Source organism: Diabrotica undecimpunctata, chromosome 4 (assembly GCF_040954645.1).
Source record: "Diabrotica undecimpunctata isolate CICGRU chromosome 4, icDiaUnde3, whole genome shotgun sequence".
Classification (NCBI taxonomy): Eukaryota; Metazoa; Arthropoda; class Insecta; order Coleoptera; family Chrysomelidae; genus Diabrotica; species Diabrotica undecimpunctata.
In genome coordinates this window covers 27,994,998-28,009,262 of record NC_092806.1, presented here as the reverse complement: position 1 = coordinate 28,009,262, position 14,265 = coordinate 27,994,998, and the positions used below count along the sequence as shown (strand labels likewise).

Below are 14,265 nucleotides of genomic sequence, written 5' to 3'. Positions count from 1 at the left end.
GTAGAAATATTGAGTTTAGTGTAAATTAACGCCTATCTATAAAATATGTTTTTGATAAACGTTTTTTTAATGGCACCTGCCACGACCCCATTTGGGACACTAAAAAAACACAAAAAAAATGATATAAACTATGTATCTTTTTAAACAAAAAGGCAAACTTTTAACAAAAAAAAACCGAAAAAAAAGTTGGCAGGGAATGGGTTAAGCAAAACACACTAATCAGTACAAGACCTGTCAGGTACTTTGTTTTTCCATCGGGTAACTGCATTATTTTGGTCTTTCTTAGAACTTTTTTTGTGTATCGAGGAGATGTATGCCATTTTCCATTGGTTGGTAACGGAATATCCATTTATCCATATAACAATTTTTGTCATCAAACAAAATAGTTTTTCGGTGCCACATTTGAGAGTTCGGCATCTATAGCTTCAGGGCCATTTGCTTTATTATTTTTTAATGACATTACGGCTTTCCTTGCGATGTTTTCGGTCACATCTGATTTGTCCCCTTGTATGTAAATGTGTCCTTCGGGTACCGTCTTATATTCTTCTCTTGCTTCTGATATTAAGTAATTATAGTTTTGCATCAATTGTTTTCCTATTACTACCTGTTGACTTCACATATTTCCACGTTTCCGCGTTTCTTAGTCCGCCTATGTAGGTATTCTTCTTTAGATAATTCCCATAAATATTCCTTAGGCTCTTTCTGATATCAGATACAAATTTACAAACTTTGAACTTATAAATGGTTATTTTGTTCCTTTTCGCTACTACAACAAAAAAAATCCTTTTTATATCTGATCGACACAAATCTTTCAGAAAACAACATTCACAGAATGACATACTGAACCTTCAACAAAACCTGGTAGAAATAAAATTAAGTTATTAATGATAAACAGCATGCTGCAGCTCATGGAAGAAGAAAAGACACATGAAAAAAATCAAAACACAAATTTAGTACGATATTCGCCAAAATTAACAATACCGAACGTTAGGATGTCGCGGACTTGGTCTCATAACATGTAATGGACTCGTAGATACGGGACTAGAATATCCCCTAGTGTTCGGTCCTGGTTCTGTAGGTAATCTTCTCCTTCGCCCAACAGAACCGGTGTCACTAAAAACAGACGCAAGTTACTACAGAATATAAATTATACTAAACAAGTAAAGGCTTGAATGCGTTATATGCTCCACATAAAAAATAAGATAAACATAATTAATCATAAGTACAAATAGAAATTTTCAAAAAAACCGATGAAAATATGTAAAAAGATGAACACATTAATGAATGATAACAATCTATGATATTTAATAGAGAGAAAGATAAATAAAAATGATACCTCAAAATTATAAAATTAGGCATGTATTGTGTTACTTGAGTGCATCTGTATATATTTAAATGGAAAATAAAACAAAAACATCCGCTGAAAGGATAAATATTTTCAACGTATGAATGATTAACACTTCCCTCCGAAAGTCTATTCTTTGTTTACACTATGACATGTTTGGGCCTCATCAGACTGAACTGAAGAAAGACTCGGAGATGTTAAGCATCCTATTACCTATGTGTGTGACTGTGGCACCATCTACTGCTCGATTTTAGACAACATTACTGGACGTCTTTTACTATATAAAATCCACAAGGAAAATAAAATTCTTGTAGTTGACTGTATACCATATTCATATATCACTAAAGTTTTATTTAAAAATCCGTTATAAAAGGTATATAATTAAAAAGATCTTTTCAGGCTACAATCACAACAGAATGTTTTCGGACTAAATAGTCCATTATCAGTGCATTTATCAAGTGTACATTGTACATGAGTCTAATGTTTATGAGTATAGTTTGTAAAAGTTTATGTTCGGTACTAGCTCTTCACATGAACACTTCCTCGTTCGTCACATGATTAACCCATGAGGTAGTTAATGCAATCTTCATATTTCGAATGCTTCTAGACAATTCATTGCCTTTCATCCTGCATACAGTACTGATTTGGCATCGTGTGATTTTTTTTGCGTTTCCGAAAATCAAAAGCAAACTACGCGGTAAACTTTTAAGACGCCAGATGAGGCGTTTATTCCCCAAAAATATGTTCTCCCTCCATTTGTGCAAAACTTTTAATGTATCTATAGCGTTAAATGAGAAAGTATTAGAACAGGTAAATCATTAAAAATATATTGGTTGATAAAATCGATTCCTTTAAACTAGGTGATCTAATCTGCAATGATTATCTTAATGTGAAACTAAGAATGAAACTCTGTCTTAGTCAATGGAGCCGAAACGTGGACTACAAAGATGAGAAACCTGAATATGTTAGAGGCATCCGAAATACTGATGTAAAAAGCAAATTTTGATAATTTCCTGGATGGTAGGAAAAACTAAGAAATAAGTGCCAAACAGATGAATTATAGAAAATACCTGCTATTTGTGTTATTTGTTACATTAATCATCATCATCATCAGTAGCTCGACAACCCTTTCTGGGTCCTGGCTGGTTCTAGGATTTTCCGCCATTCTGTTCTGTTCCTTGCTTTGTTTTTCCAGTTGGTAATCTTAACTTAAGTGTTTTCAGATCTTGTTCCACTTGTTCCATGTATCTAAGTTTGGGTCTTCCCTTTGACCTTCTTCCTACTGGTGTTTGCTTCATAATATGTTTTGGTGTTTCAGTCTCCAACATTCGTTCAACATGGCCCATCCAGCGCAGACGTCCGATCTTTATGGATGTTATGATCTCGGGTTCATTGTATGCTGTGTATAGTTCAAAGTTATATCTTCTGCGCCATATGTCATTTTCCTTTACCTTCTTATATTTGTTACATTACATTCCTAAATTTTCGGGCGTGCGGAAGGTCGGCGGCGGACCCAAAAAATACAGTGTGGAGACCACGAGCTGACAGAAGAAGCAGAGAAGACCACTTACACGATGAAAAGACGTCAAAAGAATCGCTGGGAATTGGCTGCAGAAAGTTCAAGACCGACAGAACAAGAAGAGATTGGGGGAGATCTATGTTCCACTTTGGATGGGCTAGATGATGATGATTCCTAAATTATTATTAAAGCTAACATGGAGGAAAATGTGCAATTGTATTGTTCTGGACTATGCAGCGGAAAACAGAGTAAGATTTGCCACCATAACCGCCAATGATGGAAACGACACATGAAAAAGAAGACATACTTGTATCAAGCGTTTACCACTCCTTTTTCAAATCTCTTCTCCGTGTTTTTTTATCATTTCGTCACTTTCTTCTTGACCTACTATGCAGTTCAGATGACCATCACTTGATGGGTTTTGTTTAACTTCTCTAATAATTACTGCATGTCAAAAATTATTATCTTTTACTCTACTCTTTCATCTTCCTTACGCCCATACACAGCAAATATTGCAGTTTCCATATGATTCTTTTATTTATTTCTTACCGTGTTGAATCTTATTATACTATAAATTCAATAGGATTGTCAGGGCAGACATTTTGTAGTTCGTAAACACTTGATAGTAAGCGGCTATATATTTATTTATTTATTAGCACACAAATTTACTTCTCAACTATCATTTTTGCCGGTTACATCTAATATAAGTTCGAACTGGATAAAGTATACTCGCCTTGTTGCGAAATTTATTATTTAGTACCGCGTGCAGCTTCTCAGTGTCGTTGAGCTATACCTGAATGTCAAGAGAGGGACAGGCGGACATTGTTATCTTTTTCGAAAGTAATATTCTTATTGCAATACGGCAACATTGTTAAAACTCGCCGGCAAATAGTGGAAATAAATATTAAAATCAGGTTGTCAGAAGTATTACATGAGCGCACAGTCGGGTAACATGGCATCAAAACCAATGTGCAGTACATTTGTTAATAAACCGGATAAACGGAGGTGGTTATCTGTGAAAGAAAAACAAATGATTAAATCGGTTTATGAGGGATTACGTAGAAGAAATCAAGATAAGTTTATAGAGGATGTCGTTTATTACGCATATATGAATTGATTCAGGATTCTTACAAGGTGGTTTAAATGTCTTTACCTCTATCAAAACGGGCGATTATCATGAGGATATGAATTCGGATGTGTTTGAAAAGTGGTTTTCCTCTATACTGACTCTTGTAGAACCTGGATCGGTAATTATAATGGACAATGAACCTTATTACAGCCGTCGTATGGAAAAAATACCGACTTCTGCATCTCGAAAGACAGATATAGTAGATTGGCTAAGAAGCAAAAATATAGATTTTGATGAATCCATTATAAAAGTTCAATTACTTGATATAGTGCGCAAACATAAGACTTCCTACATCTGATTTGCAGTAGACGAAATGGCACGTGAGCATGGCATCACCGTATTAATAACTCCACCGTATCATTGTGAATTGAATCCTAATGAGCTGACATGGGCACATATAAAAAATGAGAGCGCAAAAAAACATAACCTTCAAATTAAAAGATGTCAAATTATTGTTAGAACAAACCATACAAAATATATCCGCTTCCAACTGACAGTCATGCATTAAAGATGCACAGAAAGAAAAACATAAAATGTGGGACGTAGACACACGTGTTGATGTTCTTATCAAGCCCATTATTATTACTCCAGGAGACCACAGTAGTGATGGTGAATTAACATCTGGAAGTGAATTAGCATAAACAGATTTATTTTAAATAATAACTAATAGAGTCCTAGTGAATTTGTTGCTGTTGTTGTTTTGCCATTCGGAAAGTACCTGTGAGATCCTTCGTCCTACGAGGTTATAATATTGTAAGTACTTATCTAATAACCTTATTGTTATTATAGCAAATTTGTTTCTCAAAATTAAGGTTTACATTATGCTGCAGGGTCTATTATTACTGTTATTTTCTGTAAATCAGTTGGTATTTATATTTAAATACGAATTTTATTTTAAAAATATGAATAGGTACATAAGATCATTATTCCAATATCAGTACGTTTAAAGAAGTCTAGTGTAAAGTGTTTCTTTCGAGTTAGTCCTCACAATGATTTCCCTTATTTTAAGAATGTACACGCCACCATTGAACTACACTCGTCTCTCGTTTCGTGCCCCTCCAGAGTCTATCATTTTAAAGCGATACCCTGACAATCCTATTGAATTTGGACTATACACTATTTCATCTATTTCTCCATTTATTTTTAATTAATGCTGGGACTCCTGCTTTAACCTTTTCCACGTTTCCTTACTTCATTCAATATGTGCTGGAAGTCTCCAGTCTCTTTAAACCTCATTGTAAATAAAGAAAAAATAAAAACAAATTGGGAAAACTGATTTTAACCGGATGTGATTAATGATTCAAGGTTACCATGCAATCAAAAAAAAAATTATCTAACATCTAGAATGATTTCATAAATAATGACAATCGCATGCCAGTTTGGACACTCGATACAACACTTACTTTGGGGCTTTCACTTCAGTTTCTCCTTTGGGGCTTGCTAACTGTGATTCGTGTGACTTACTCTTAGTTAAAGGATACTCAGGTAATAAAGATGGCGGAATGCCCGTTTGGTGTCTTCTCCTGGCAGGGGGCGTCGTAGGAAATTTTGAACCTAAGATAAAATATGTATGTATTAGTAACATTCGTTTATTGAAAACGAATAAATAATAACGAATAAAATTTATTCATACACCTAAAAAAACTCAAAATTTATCGTCCCTATTGTAATATATTGATCAGGATATTATCTGTATCAATTGAAGTTCACAAACTTGATGAACTTGACATAAATGTGTGACAAAAAGAAATAGAAGAGTAGATAAATACGATTTTGAATAAGGTTCAAAACTGGATATAACAGATTAAAATGTTAATACTCTACGATAACTCACACTAGATTTTAAAATTATAATTAAGACAACAGAAAATAATAATAGACATTAATGTAGCAAACAATACTCATAAAATTATGAATAACAACATTCCTTCGATCGAACCCAGATCAACCACTGTAATTGATTGTAGCAACAGGAGATTATATGTAATAACAAGAAAAATCAATTCCACACCACGACTTATAAATCCTCACCATAATGCATCCTTACAAAACACCGACTGCGAAAGTCTATGCTTATTGATAATGTTTACACTGTTGGATGGCTATCAATTAAAAACACAAGAACTATTTAGAAAAGGTTTTGGCACCTATGATCAGCTATTGACAATGAAGATATTAAGTATTAGAAATTAGTATTAGATATTAAGTAATTATTAGAAATTATTAGATATTAGAAGTAATTATTAGATATTAGAAATTAGTATTATATATAGTATTAGATATTAAGTATTAGAAATTAGAAATTTAGTAATTAGAAAACTAACGGATATTATGTACAGATCAGTTAAAGGGTTTATATCGATAAAGAACAGAATTGCATAGAAGATGCAAGAAATAGAAAGCTTTTACAAAGAATTAGACAAAACACTTGAAGAAACCAAAAAAGAAGAAGTTAATATTATTTTAGGCGACTTCAATGCAAAGATAGGGAAAGGAAGATACGGAGAAATAGTAGGTGAATATGGACTGGGAACCCGTAATGAGATAGGAGAGAAGCTAGTAAAGTTTTACAAAGACAATGCACTCATTATCAAGAACACATGATATAAACTACCAGTCCCAAGAATATACACCTAGAAAGCACCTAGAGATGAAGGTGAGAACATAGTAAGGAAGCAGATTGATTACATTATTATAAATAAAAGATTCCGTAACGCCATAGTATCGACTAAAGTTTGCCCAGGGAGAGATATAGCAAATGACCACAATCTTATTTTAGCAGATATGAAATTCAAACTAAAACACCTAGAATTAATCTGAGAAGACTGAAAGAAGTTGATCTCTGCCAACATACCAAAAAATAAATACACAAGGAAGTTCAGAAAGTAGAAAAACAAGGACAACGCAACATAAAAATTTAGAGAGTTAAAGAATATCATACAACAACTGGAGGGCGATACATCCCCTAAAAGCAAACGATGGATAACACAAGAAATAAAGGCATTGATATTGGAGATGAGAAAATATAATAAAAAAACGTACAACAATACAAAAACGTAAACAAAACAATCAAACAAAAAATCAAAGAAGCGAAAGAATTGTGGCTATCAGAAAAATGTGCAGAAATAGAAAGATTAGAAAAAACATGACAGCATTAATAAATATACGAAAATTTAAAAAAGCAGCTGGCATATACAAGAAAAAAGGTGTTGGAAATATAATGGACAAAACAACAAAATAACAATTGAAAGTGCAGAGGAAATAAATAAATGGGAAAACATAGAGAAGAGCTGGTTGAAGACGATGAAAAAATGGAGACAATAGAACCAAGAGGAAGAAATGGAGCTGCAATTACCAAAAAGGAAATTGAAAAAGTACTAAAATGTATAAAAAATGATAAAGCCATGGAACAGGATGAAATACCTACAAAAATCTTAAGACGACTACTAACAGAAAATCACATTGGTATACTAGTAGAATGATTAAATGAAATCTACGATACTGAGGAAATCAGAGATATTAGCCAAAGAATGGCTAATATCTGTGTTCATCCCAATACCCAAAAATCCCAAAGGCTTTGGCACTAGGGAGGGATTATTTACTGTACCAACACTCATAGAACGGTGTCGAGATGTCAACTGTGACTTACTCATGTCTAGTTGATTTTGAGACAGCCATTTAACAAAATACAAGACAGAAGGCTTGAAAACATATTACGGAACACATATGATCAGGATGTGAGAATTATTACCAATTTGAACCGATATCAGAATGGTAAATCAATAAACAACTTAAGATATGCCGATGATACAGTATAATTTCAGAGACTCCTGGAGGCCTACTACAGCGCCTGCTTGACAAGATATCAGTTGAAAGGCCTAAAAGTCAACACCGCAAAAACGAAGTTATTAGTGGTGAACCGGAATCCGAACCAACCAGTGTACATAAATGTATAGAAAAATAACCAAAGTATCTAAGTTTAAATACCGGGGCAGCTGGATCAGTGAAGATATCAATTCTGACTTAGCCATCCGAATCCCAATTAAAATAGACTGGGCAAACTCTTTGAAAATGCGAAGCCTCTTATGCGATAGATCACATTGTTACATGGAGTTAAAGCGTAACCGCTAAAAGTTGCCAGTTTTTTAGACTTGGGTATATAGACGAAGACTACGAATAACTTGCGACTTCTCACACCACCAAGTTGGAAGTTCTCCACCAAATGAGCAGAGGACGAGAGCTCATTGAGATTATAAAAAGCGAAAACTGCATATCTCGGACATGTAATGAAAAACAACAGATATAATTTTCTACAGCTAGTAATCGAGGGTAAGATTGAGGGCAAACGTGGACCAGGACAAAGATAGTGTTCCTGGCTTAAAAACATGAGATTGGACTTTGGTAGAAGGCACTCGAAGAAGAAGAAAAAGAATATGGAAAGAAACTTCCTGGTGTAAATTATATATTTAAAAAACAAAGTTATTTCCAAAAAAAATAACTAAACAAACATATTTTTTAACCAAATTAAGTTCAATCTAAAAAATCAACAAATACGAGCATCAATCAACACTTAAAAAACATTGTGACAGCACGTTTTTCACATATTTTATTTCCTTGCATAAATGACACAACATGAAGTGTAAGCCTCAGATTCATATATATTCTGCCGTCTTTTCTATTTAAAAACGAACTATAACTTTGTCCTTATATGATTCTCTGAAGCTTACTGCAAAAACATACATCAAATGTGCATAACACTTAGACATACTCTAAACATTAAAAATTATTTAGTAAAATGGTTTTACACGTTTGCACTGTTTTATTTTTGGTTCATACCATTATGTTCTGCTCAACGTTTAGATAAAAGATAATATAGGGAAAACAGAACAATGATGATTTTAAAAGAATAACTATATTTTAATACACTAAAAGCAACTTGATTGGATTGGCCATATCGTAAGGATATATCAAAATAAATTACTCAGAAATTGATACAGCTTAAAAGATGAACAATAGAAGAAGAGGCAAAGCTTGGAAAATGGAATAGAAAAACTGGGAGTAAAACGAAGTAAACATTTAGAAGAAATGAAACAATTCGCTAAGGAAGAAGCAGTTGCAAAACCTGTCTCCTTCTCCACTTCGTTGTATCTCCTGTCTTCCGCATCAGTCTTTACATTTTTCTTTAAATCCTAATATAATATCCATTCTATTGCAACTCATATTATTTTCACTTTTGTAAAGACATTATTTTCATTCATAGCCATATTTAAATATTTTATTGTGTATAAAATAAATTATTGAGTCTATAAGAATACTTTTCCCTTTTATGCTAAAAATTCTGTAGTTTCAGGTATGTGTTTAACATTTATGTCAAGGATGGACATAAAAAATTTGTTTTAAAATACTATAAATATTTATTATACGCCCTAAACCAGAGGTGTCAAACGCGGGGCATGCGGGCCTCATGCGGCCCTAGATAAACATTTTTGATAAACATAAAAAACATCAATCAAAATATGATAATAAAGGGTTAATGAGACATGATATGTTGTAAGAGATCAAGTTCGGTATGGAAAAACAACAGACAATATTTAGTAAAGTATTGCAAGAAAATAAAAAGACCGTACATACAAGTTACGTTTTGTCCGAGTTGATAGCTCAGAGAAACACTCAAAGCTCAAAGACGATTTTATCAAGAAATGTATAATTAGAGCTGGAGAAAATGTTTGTCTTGAAATTTCGAAGAATTTTCGAATAATTTCTTTGTCTCGAAATGCAGTTGCAGAAAGAATTACTGAATTGGCCGCCAATTCAATCATTCAAAAATCATCTAGTTTTGATAGATTTTATATCGCCTGTGATGAGAGTATGGACATTGGAAGCATAGCTCAATTATGCTCAAAATAATAAAATATATGTTCAAAAACCTTGAAATTCATTATTCAAAAATGCATCATACGCATTGCATTATACATCAAGAAGTATTATGCACAAAGGTGATCAAAATGGAGAATGTTTTGTCCCATATGATTGTCCCAAAAAAATGATTAATTTTATAAGATCCCAAAGCTTAAATCAACGACAATTCACTGCTTTCTTAAACGAATTAGATAGTACATATTCAGGTTCATCTTACTATAGCGAGGTATATTGGTTACCTTGCTCCAAGGTTCTCTAACAATTCTGGGATTTGAAAGAAGAAATATGTAAGTTTGTACAAACTAAAAATCAAGATACAAGCTCGTTCTCCGATCAAATATGTTTGCAAGATTTATCTTTTATGGTTGATATACCAAAATACTTATCTGATTTAAATCTATTGTTACAAGGCCCATTTAAATTTATTGTTACAATTTATTATAACAAGGTTATTGTTATCAGACCATTAAGAACATGTTTCAACTGTTCTTCTTACTGTTTTCTTCGATTGTCTCAATAAATATAGACTCAGTACCTAGTAATATACAAATGGAAATGATTGAGATTCAATGCGACTCAAATTAGAAGGCAAAATTCATTGAAGTGGGTGTGCTTGAATTATACAAATATTTACTGGCAAGATTTGAAAATACTCGAAAATTCGCATATGAAATTATTTCCATGTTTTGCAGTACTTATCAGTGCATGCAATTATTTTCTGTTAGGAATGGAAATAAATCTCCTGTCCGAAACTGTATTAATAGCGATCACCTTGGGTCAATTTTGAAAATAGTCTCTGCTAATAAAATTTCTCCCGTAATAGGAAAGATAGTAGCAGAGAAGAGATGTCAAGTATCAGGACGTAAACAATAATTTAACTTTGTTTATTACGATGTACTATTCAAAAAAATATATTTGTTTCTATGGACATTCATTTTTTGAGGCCCATCTAAAGTTAAGCATTGTTTATTTGACCCAAAATAGCTTTTGAGTTTGACACCTCTGCTCTAAACGTTTGGAAAATATTTGTAATGACTTCATGCATTTACACTTATACATACCACACGTAGTTTCGAACAAAATATAAATTCAAAACCTTTCACAACTTACCTAAGTTTAAAGAAGAAAAGAGTTTATTTTAAAAATATTTCTTGTGCCCTGAGAACTCAAGTATTTTTGATATAAGTGTTTTTATGAATGAATACAGTTAAGAACTATAGATCGAATATGAAAAACAAAATAAAAAAAAAGTGGTACAGTAGGTGGTACTGTAGACTAACGCGAAGCTTCATACTATGTTTTCTGTATTTTTAAAATTAAATAAAGTGATTTTATTATTTATTTATAATTTCTTTATAGATTTCAATAAAATTGAAAAAGTTTACACGTACAACGGACTCTCCTCGTCACGTAAATGGACTCTTCCAACTGTTTACTGTGACTGCGAACCACGAACCGCTATTTCGTTTCGTGGCGCTACTTCCGTACCGCTCGCCTCAGCATTTTACTATAGAAAAAAAGTAATACAACGCCAGTATAGAAGCTTCACTTCAAAAATTATTGAAGCATTCTAGCTAGATGGTAATAGTACCTTAAAAAGCTATAACCAAATTTCAATGAAAATCATAACAAGTTCAACGGCCTGTATAACTGAGAAATTTAAAAAGAGATAATAATTCTTATCTATTATCATCATGTAAACCAACAGTTGACATGAAACAGATGGAATATCAGCAAGCCAGATTTTTGTGCCAAAATGCACAACTGTTTCGATTTTTATTTCAAGGGGGACATATTTCTAAAGGTCTTTTATTTTTCGTCCATTTGAAATTCCATTCCATATTTTAATAATTCTCCACTGATTCCTTATAAAAATACCTTTCAGTAATATAACATTTCTTTCCCTATTTTAATTATTGATGAGAAGAAAGAGAAGAAGTATGAAGGGAAGTATGACAATTAAAGATGTTGTAAGAAAATGTTTCCTGTGGAATAAAATCGATGTCTTTTGCATTTTTTCACAAAAAATTGTCTTGAAAATATCTGTTCCGTTTTCGGTGCTGCGTCACAATCAAATATACTTTCAGAGAAAATTGTTTTCTCTTATTATTCCAATGTTTTCTCAATATTACTCAATTCACTGATCAGATTTTTTCCAGTTAATATATTCTTCTTTTTATATAACTTGCATTTTGCAATAATAAGCCTTATATCTTCTGACCATTGTATTAATGCAAGCTCTCATAAAAAACAATGTCTATTATACCTGCACATCAAATACTAACTTTAATAATAGTTGGTGTGTTTGGCAACATTAAAAAAATAGTAGTTACCTGTAATCCTAAACATCAAGAAAATTAATTGAACTTGGGAAACAAACTGAAAATATTTTACTAATAACGAAATTAAAAGTATGAATTATAAATTGAGCCTATTCTAATTAAAAAGTCCTAGTATTTCTTGTTTTTTAATATTAATTTGATTTTTAAATATCAATTAAACAACAAATATATCATGCACATGCATACCTTTTCCCCTCCCTTGACCAGGAGGAGTTAAAGGAGGTCCAAGCACATTACACTGAGCATTCAAGGTGTCAATACTAGACACTGAAGATGAAGGTGGAATAATCGCACCTCCCCTATTATTGTTGTTGTTATTTAGACTGATGCTCTCTTCACAAGGAACGGATGTTCGAGCTGCCCTCGAGCGCCCTGGTCTTGGTGACAAACCAGTCTTGATTTGATGGTGATGGTCTGGTACCCATGAGTCCCAGTGGAGATCAAATGTATCATTGCAATCCTTCTCGCCTCTTTTAAGTTTACCTGCAGAAGCAAAAATATGTAAATTTTAAGTAATAATAATTAATGTTGGAAAATGATATTTTACAGGGATCCAAAAAGGGCAGATCATAGCCCAACAAATAAAAAAGTACAATGAAATTTGTTTCAGGTTGGTATCTTTTTAAAAATCAAGTAAATAAAAAAGGCAATAGTAAATATCAGAAAAGTAAACATTCAATATTATGGGATCCTTGTTTAATCATTGAAAAAGTATCATATTTTGCACACAACTTGAATTCATGTAAAAAACTTTTATTTAAGTTCAATTTAATCCTTAATTTATTTTAAATAATTCTACTCATCCAGCGAAGACTGTACTAACTCATTTTTTTTTAAAGTTTTTGAATAAATCAAGATAAAGTTTTGATTAATGCAAAAAATCGGAGAATCTTATTTACTAAATTGTTTTTATATTTATCCATTGTATTTACAGTATTGCTCCATTTGTGTTTTTAAATATGTCAATTTTGTTTCTTTACCTGGTTTTTGAATGAGTACAATAGTCGCTGGAAAAAAATCAGGAATATAAATAATACATACCATCGTTCTGTGAAACTGTATTGATGATTTTAAAGTCTAAATAGAAGTTAAATTACAAAATATTATAAACAAACATTATTGTAGTTCTTCGCTGTCACTGCTTGCAGTGATCAGAATGTAGAGTTCTATAGAAGCCATGGTACATAGTAGGAATTTTTCCAGTATCGCAAAGCCATAATAACCCAGTTAACTTCTTCTTATCTACTGTAAAGAGCAAGTTGTCCATTACTGTTTTCATCTCTATAAAAGTCTGTATATAGTTTATACATTTTTTGAATGCTTAAACCCTCTCCAAGATACATCCTCTTAGAATCCTTCCAAATATAATGTGAGGGTACTAACAGAAATCATTTTATGTGATTTCTCACAGTTTCTGCAATATTTGGAGAAAGTCTATGAGGTCACACTTTATGTTTTGCACGTGGATCTGATTGTAAAACTCCAATTTCCTATCTTTTAGTCAATGCTGTATTTACCTAAGTTTGTGAAATAACAAGAGTTTTTAAAAACATAATTTTACAAATTTGGTTTTGTTCACGTCAAGCTGAAAATGATATTGCCGAGAAAAATTCCTAGACTGTGTACACCAGCAGAAACAGTACTTTGTTTTTTCTCTATCTGTATCACATGCTGCACAATAAAGTCCCATTGCCTTGTATGATCTTGCAAGTTCCAAAATTTTTTAAAAATTCTATGCCTCATTTCTTCATTTATTTTTGTGGTACACTTAAACCCACATGTTTGTTGGCAACATTCGCCTATTTTTCTTGCCTTAACACTCAAAATTTGGTTAAAAAATGTTTAACAGTTCAGAGGAGTTATTAAAAATGCTTATTAAAGTGCTCATTTTACTAAAATTTTTACTAAAATTGCTATTTTTCAACTGCAAAAATGGAGTTATTAGCAATTGAGTATAGGTATTTAAAAAACCTCATTTTATTGATCTAAAGTGAAATGTCTGGAAAATTTA

The 14,265-nt window shown here is 32.3% G+C and overlaps 1 protein-coding gene across 1 annotated transcript in view; it reads right to left on the bottom strand.

The window, feature by feature from the left end:
* ksr (kinase suppressor of ras) overlaps positions 1-14,265 on the bottom strand; it is a 60,263-nt gene that overhangs the window by 41,662 nt on the left and 4,336 nt on the right. Inside the window, exons 3-4 of the mRNA XM_072529202.1 lie at positions 12,441-12,737; positions 5,397-5,547 (exon numbers count right to left, since the gene is read on the bottom strand). Of these exons, the coding sequence (XP_072385303.1) occupies positions 5,397-5,547; positions 12,441-12,737 (448 nt within the window). The remainder of the gene's footprint in view (positions 1-5,396; positions 5,548-12,440; positions 12,738-14,265) is intronic.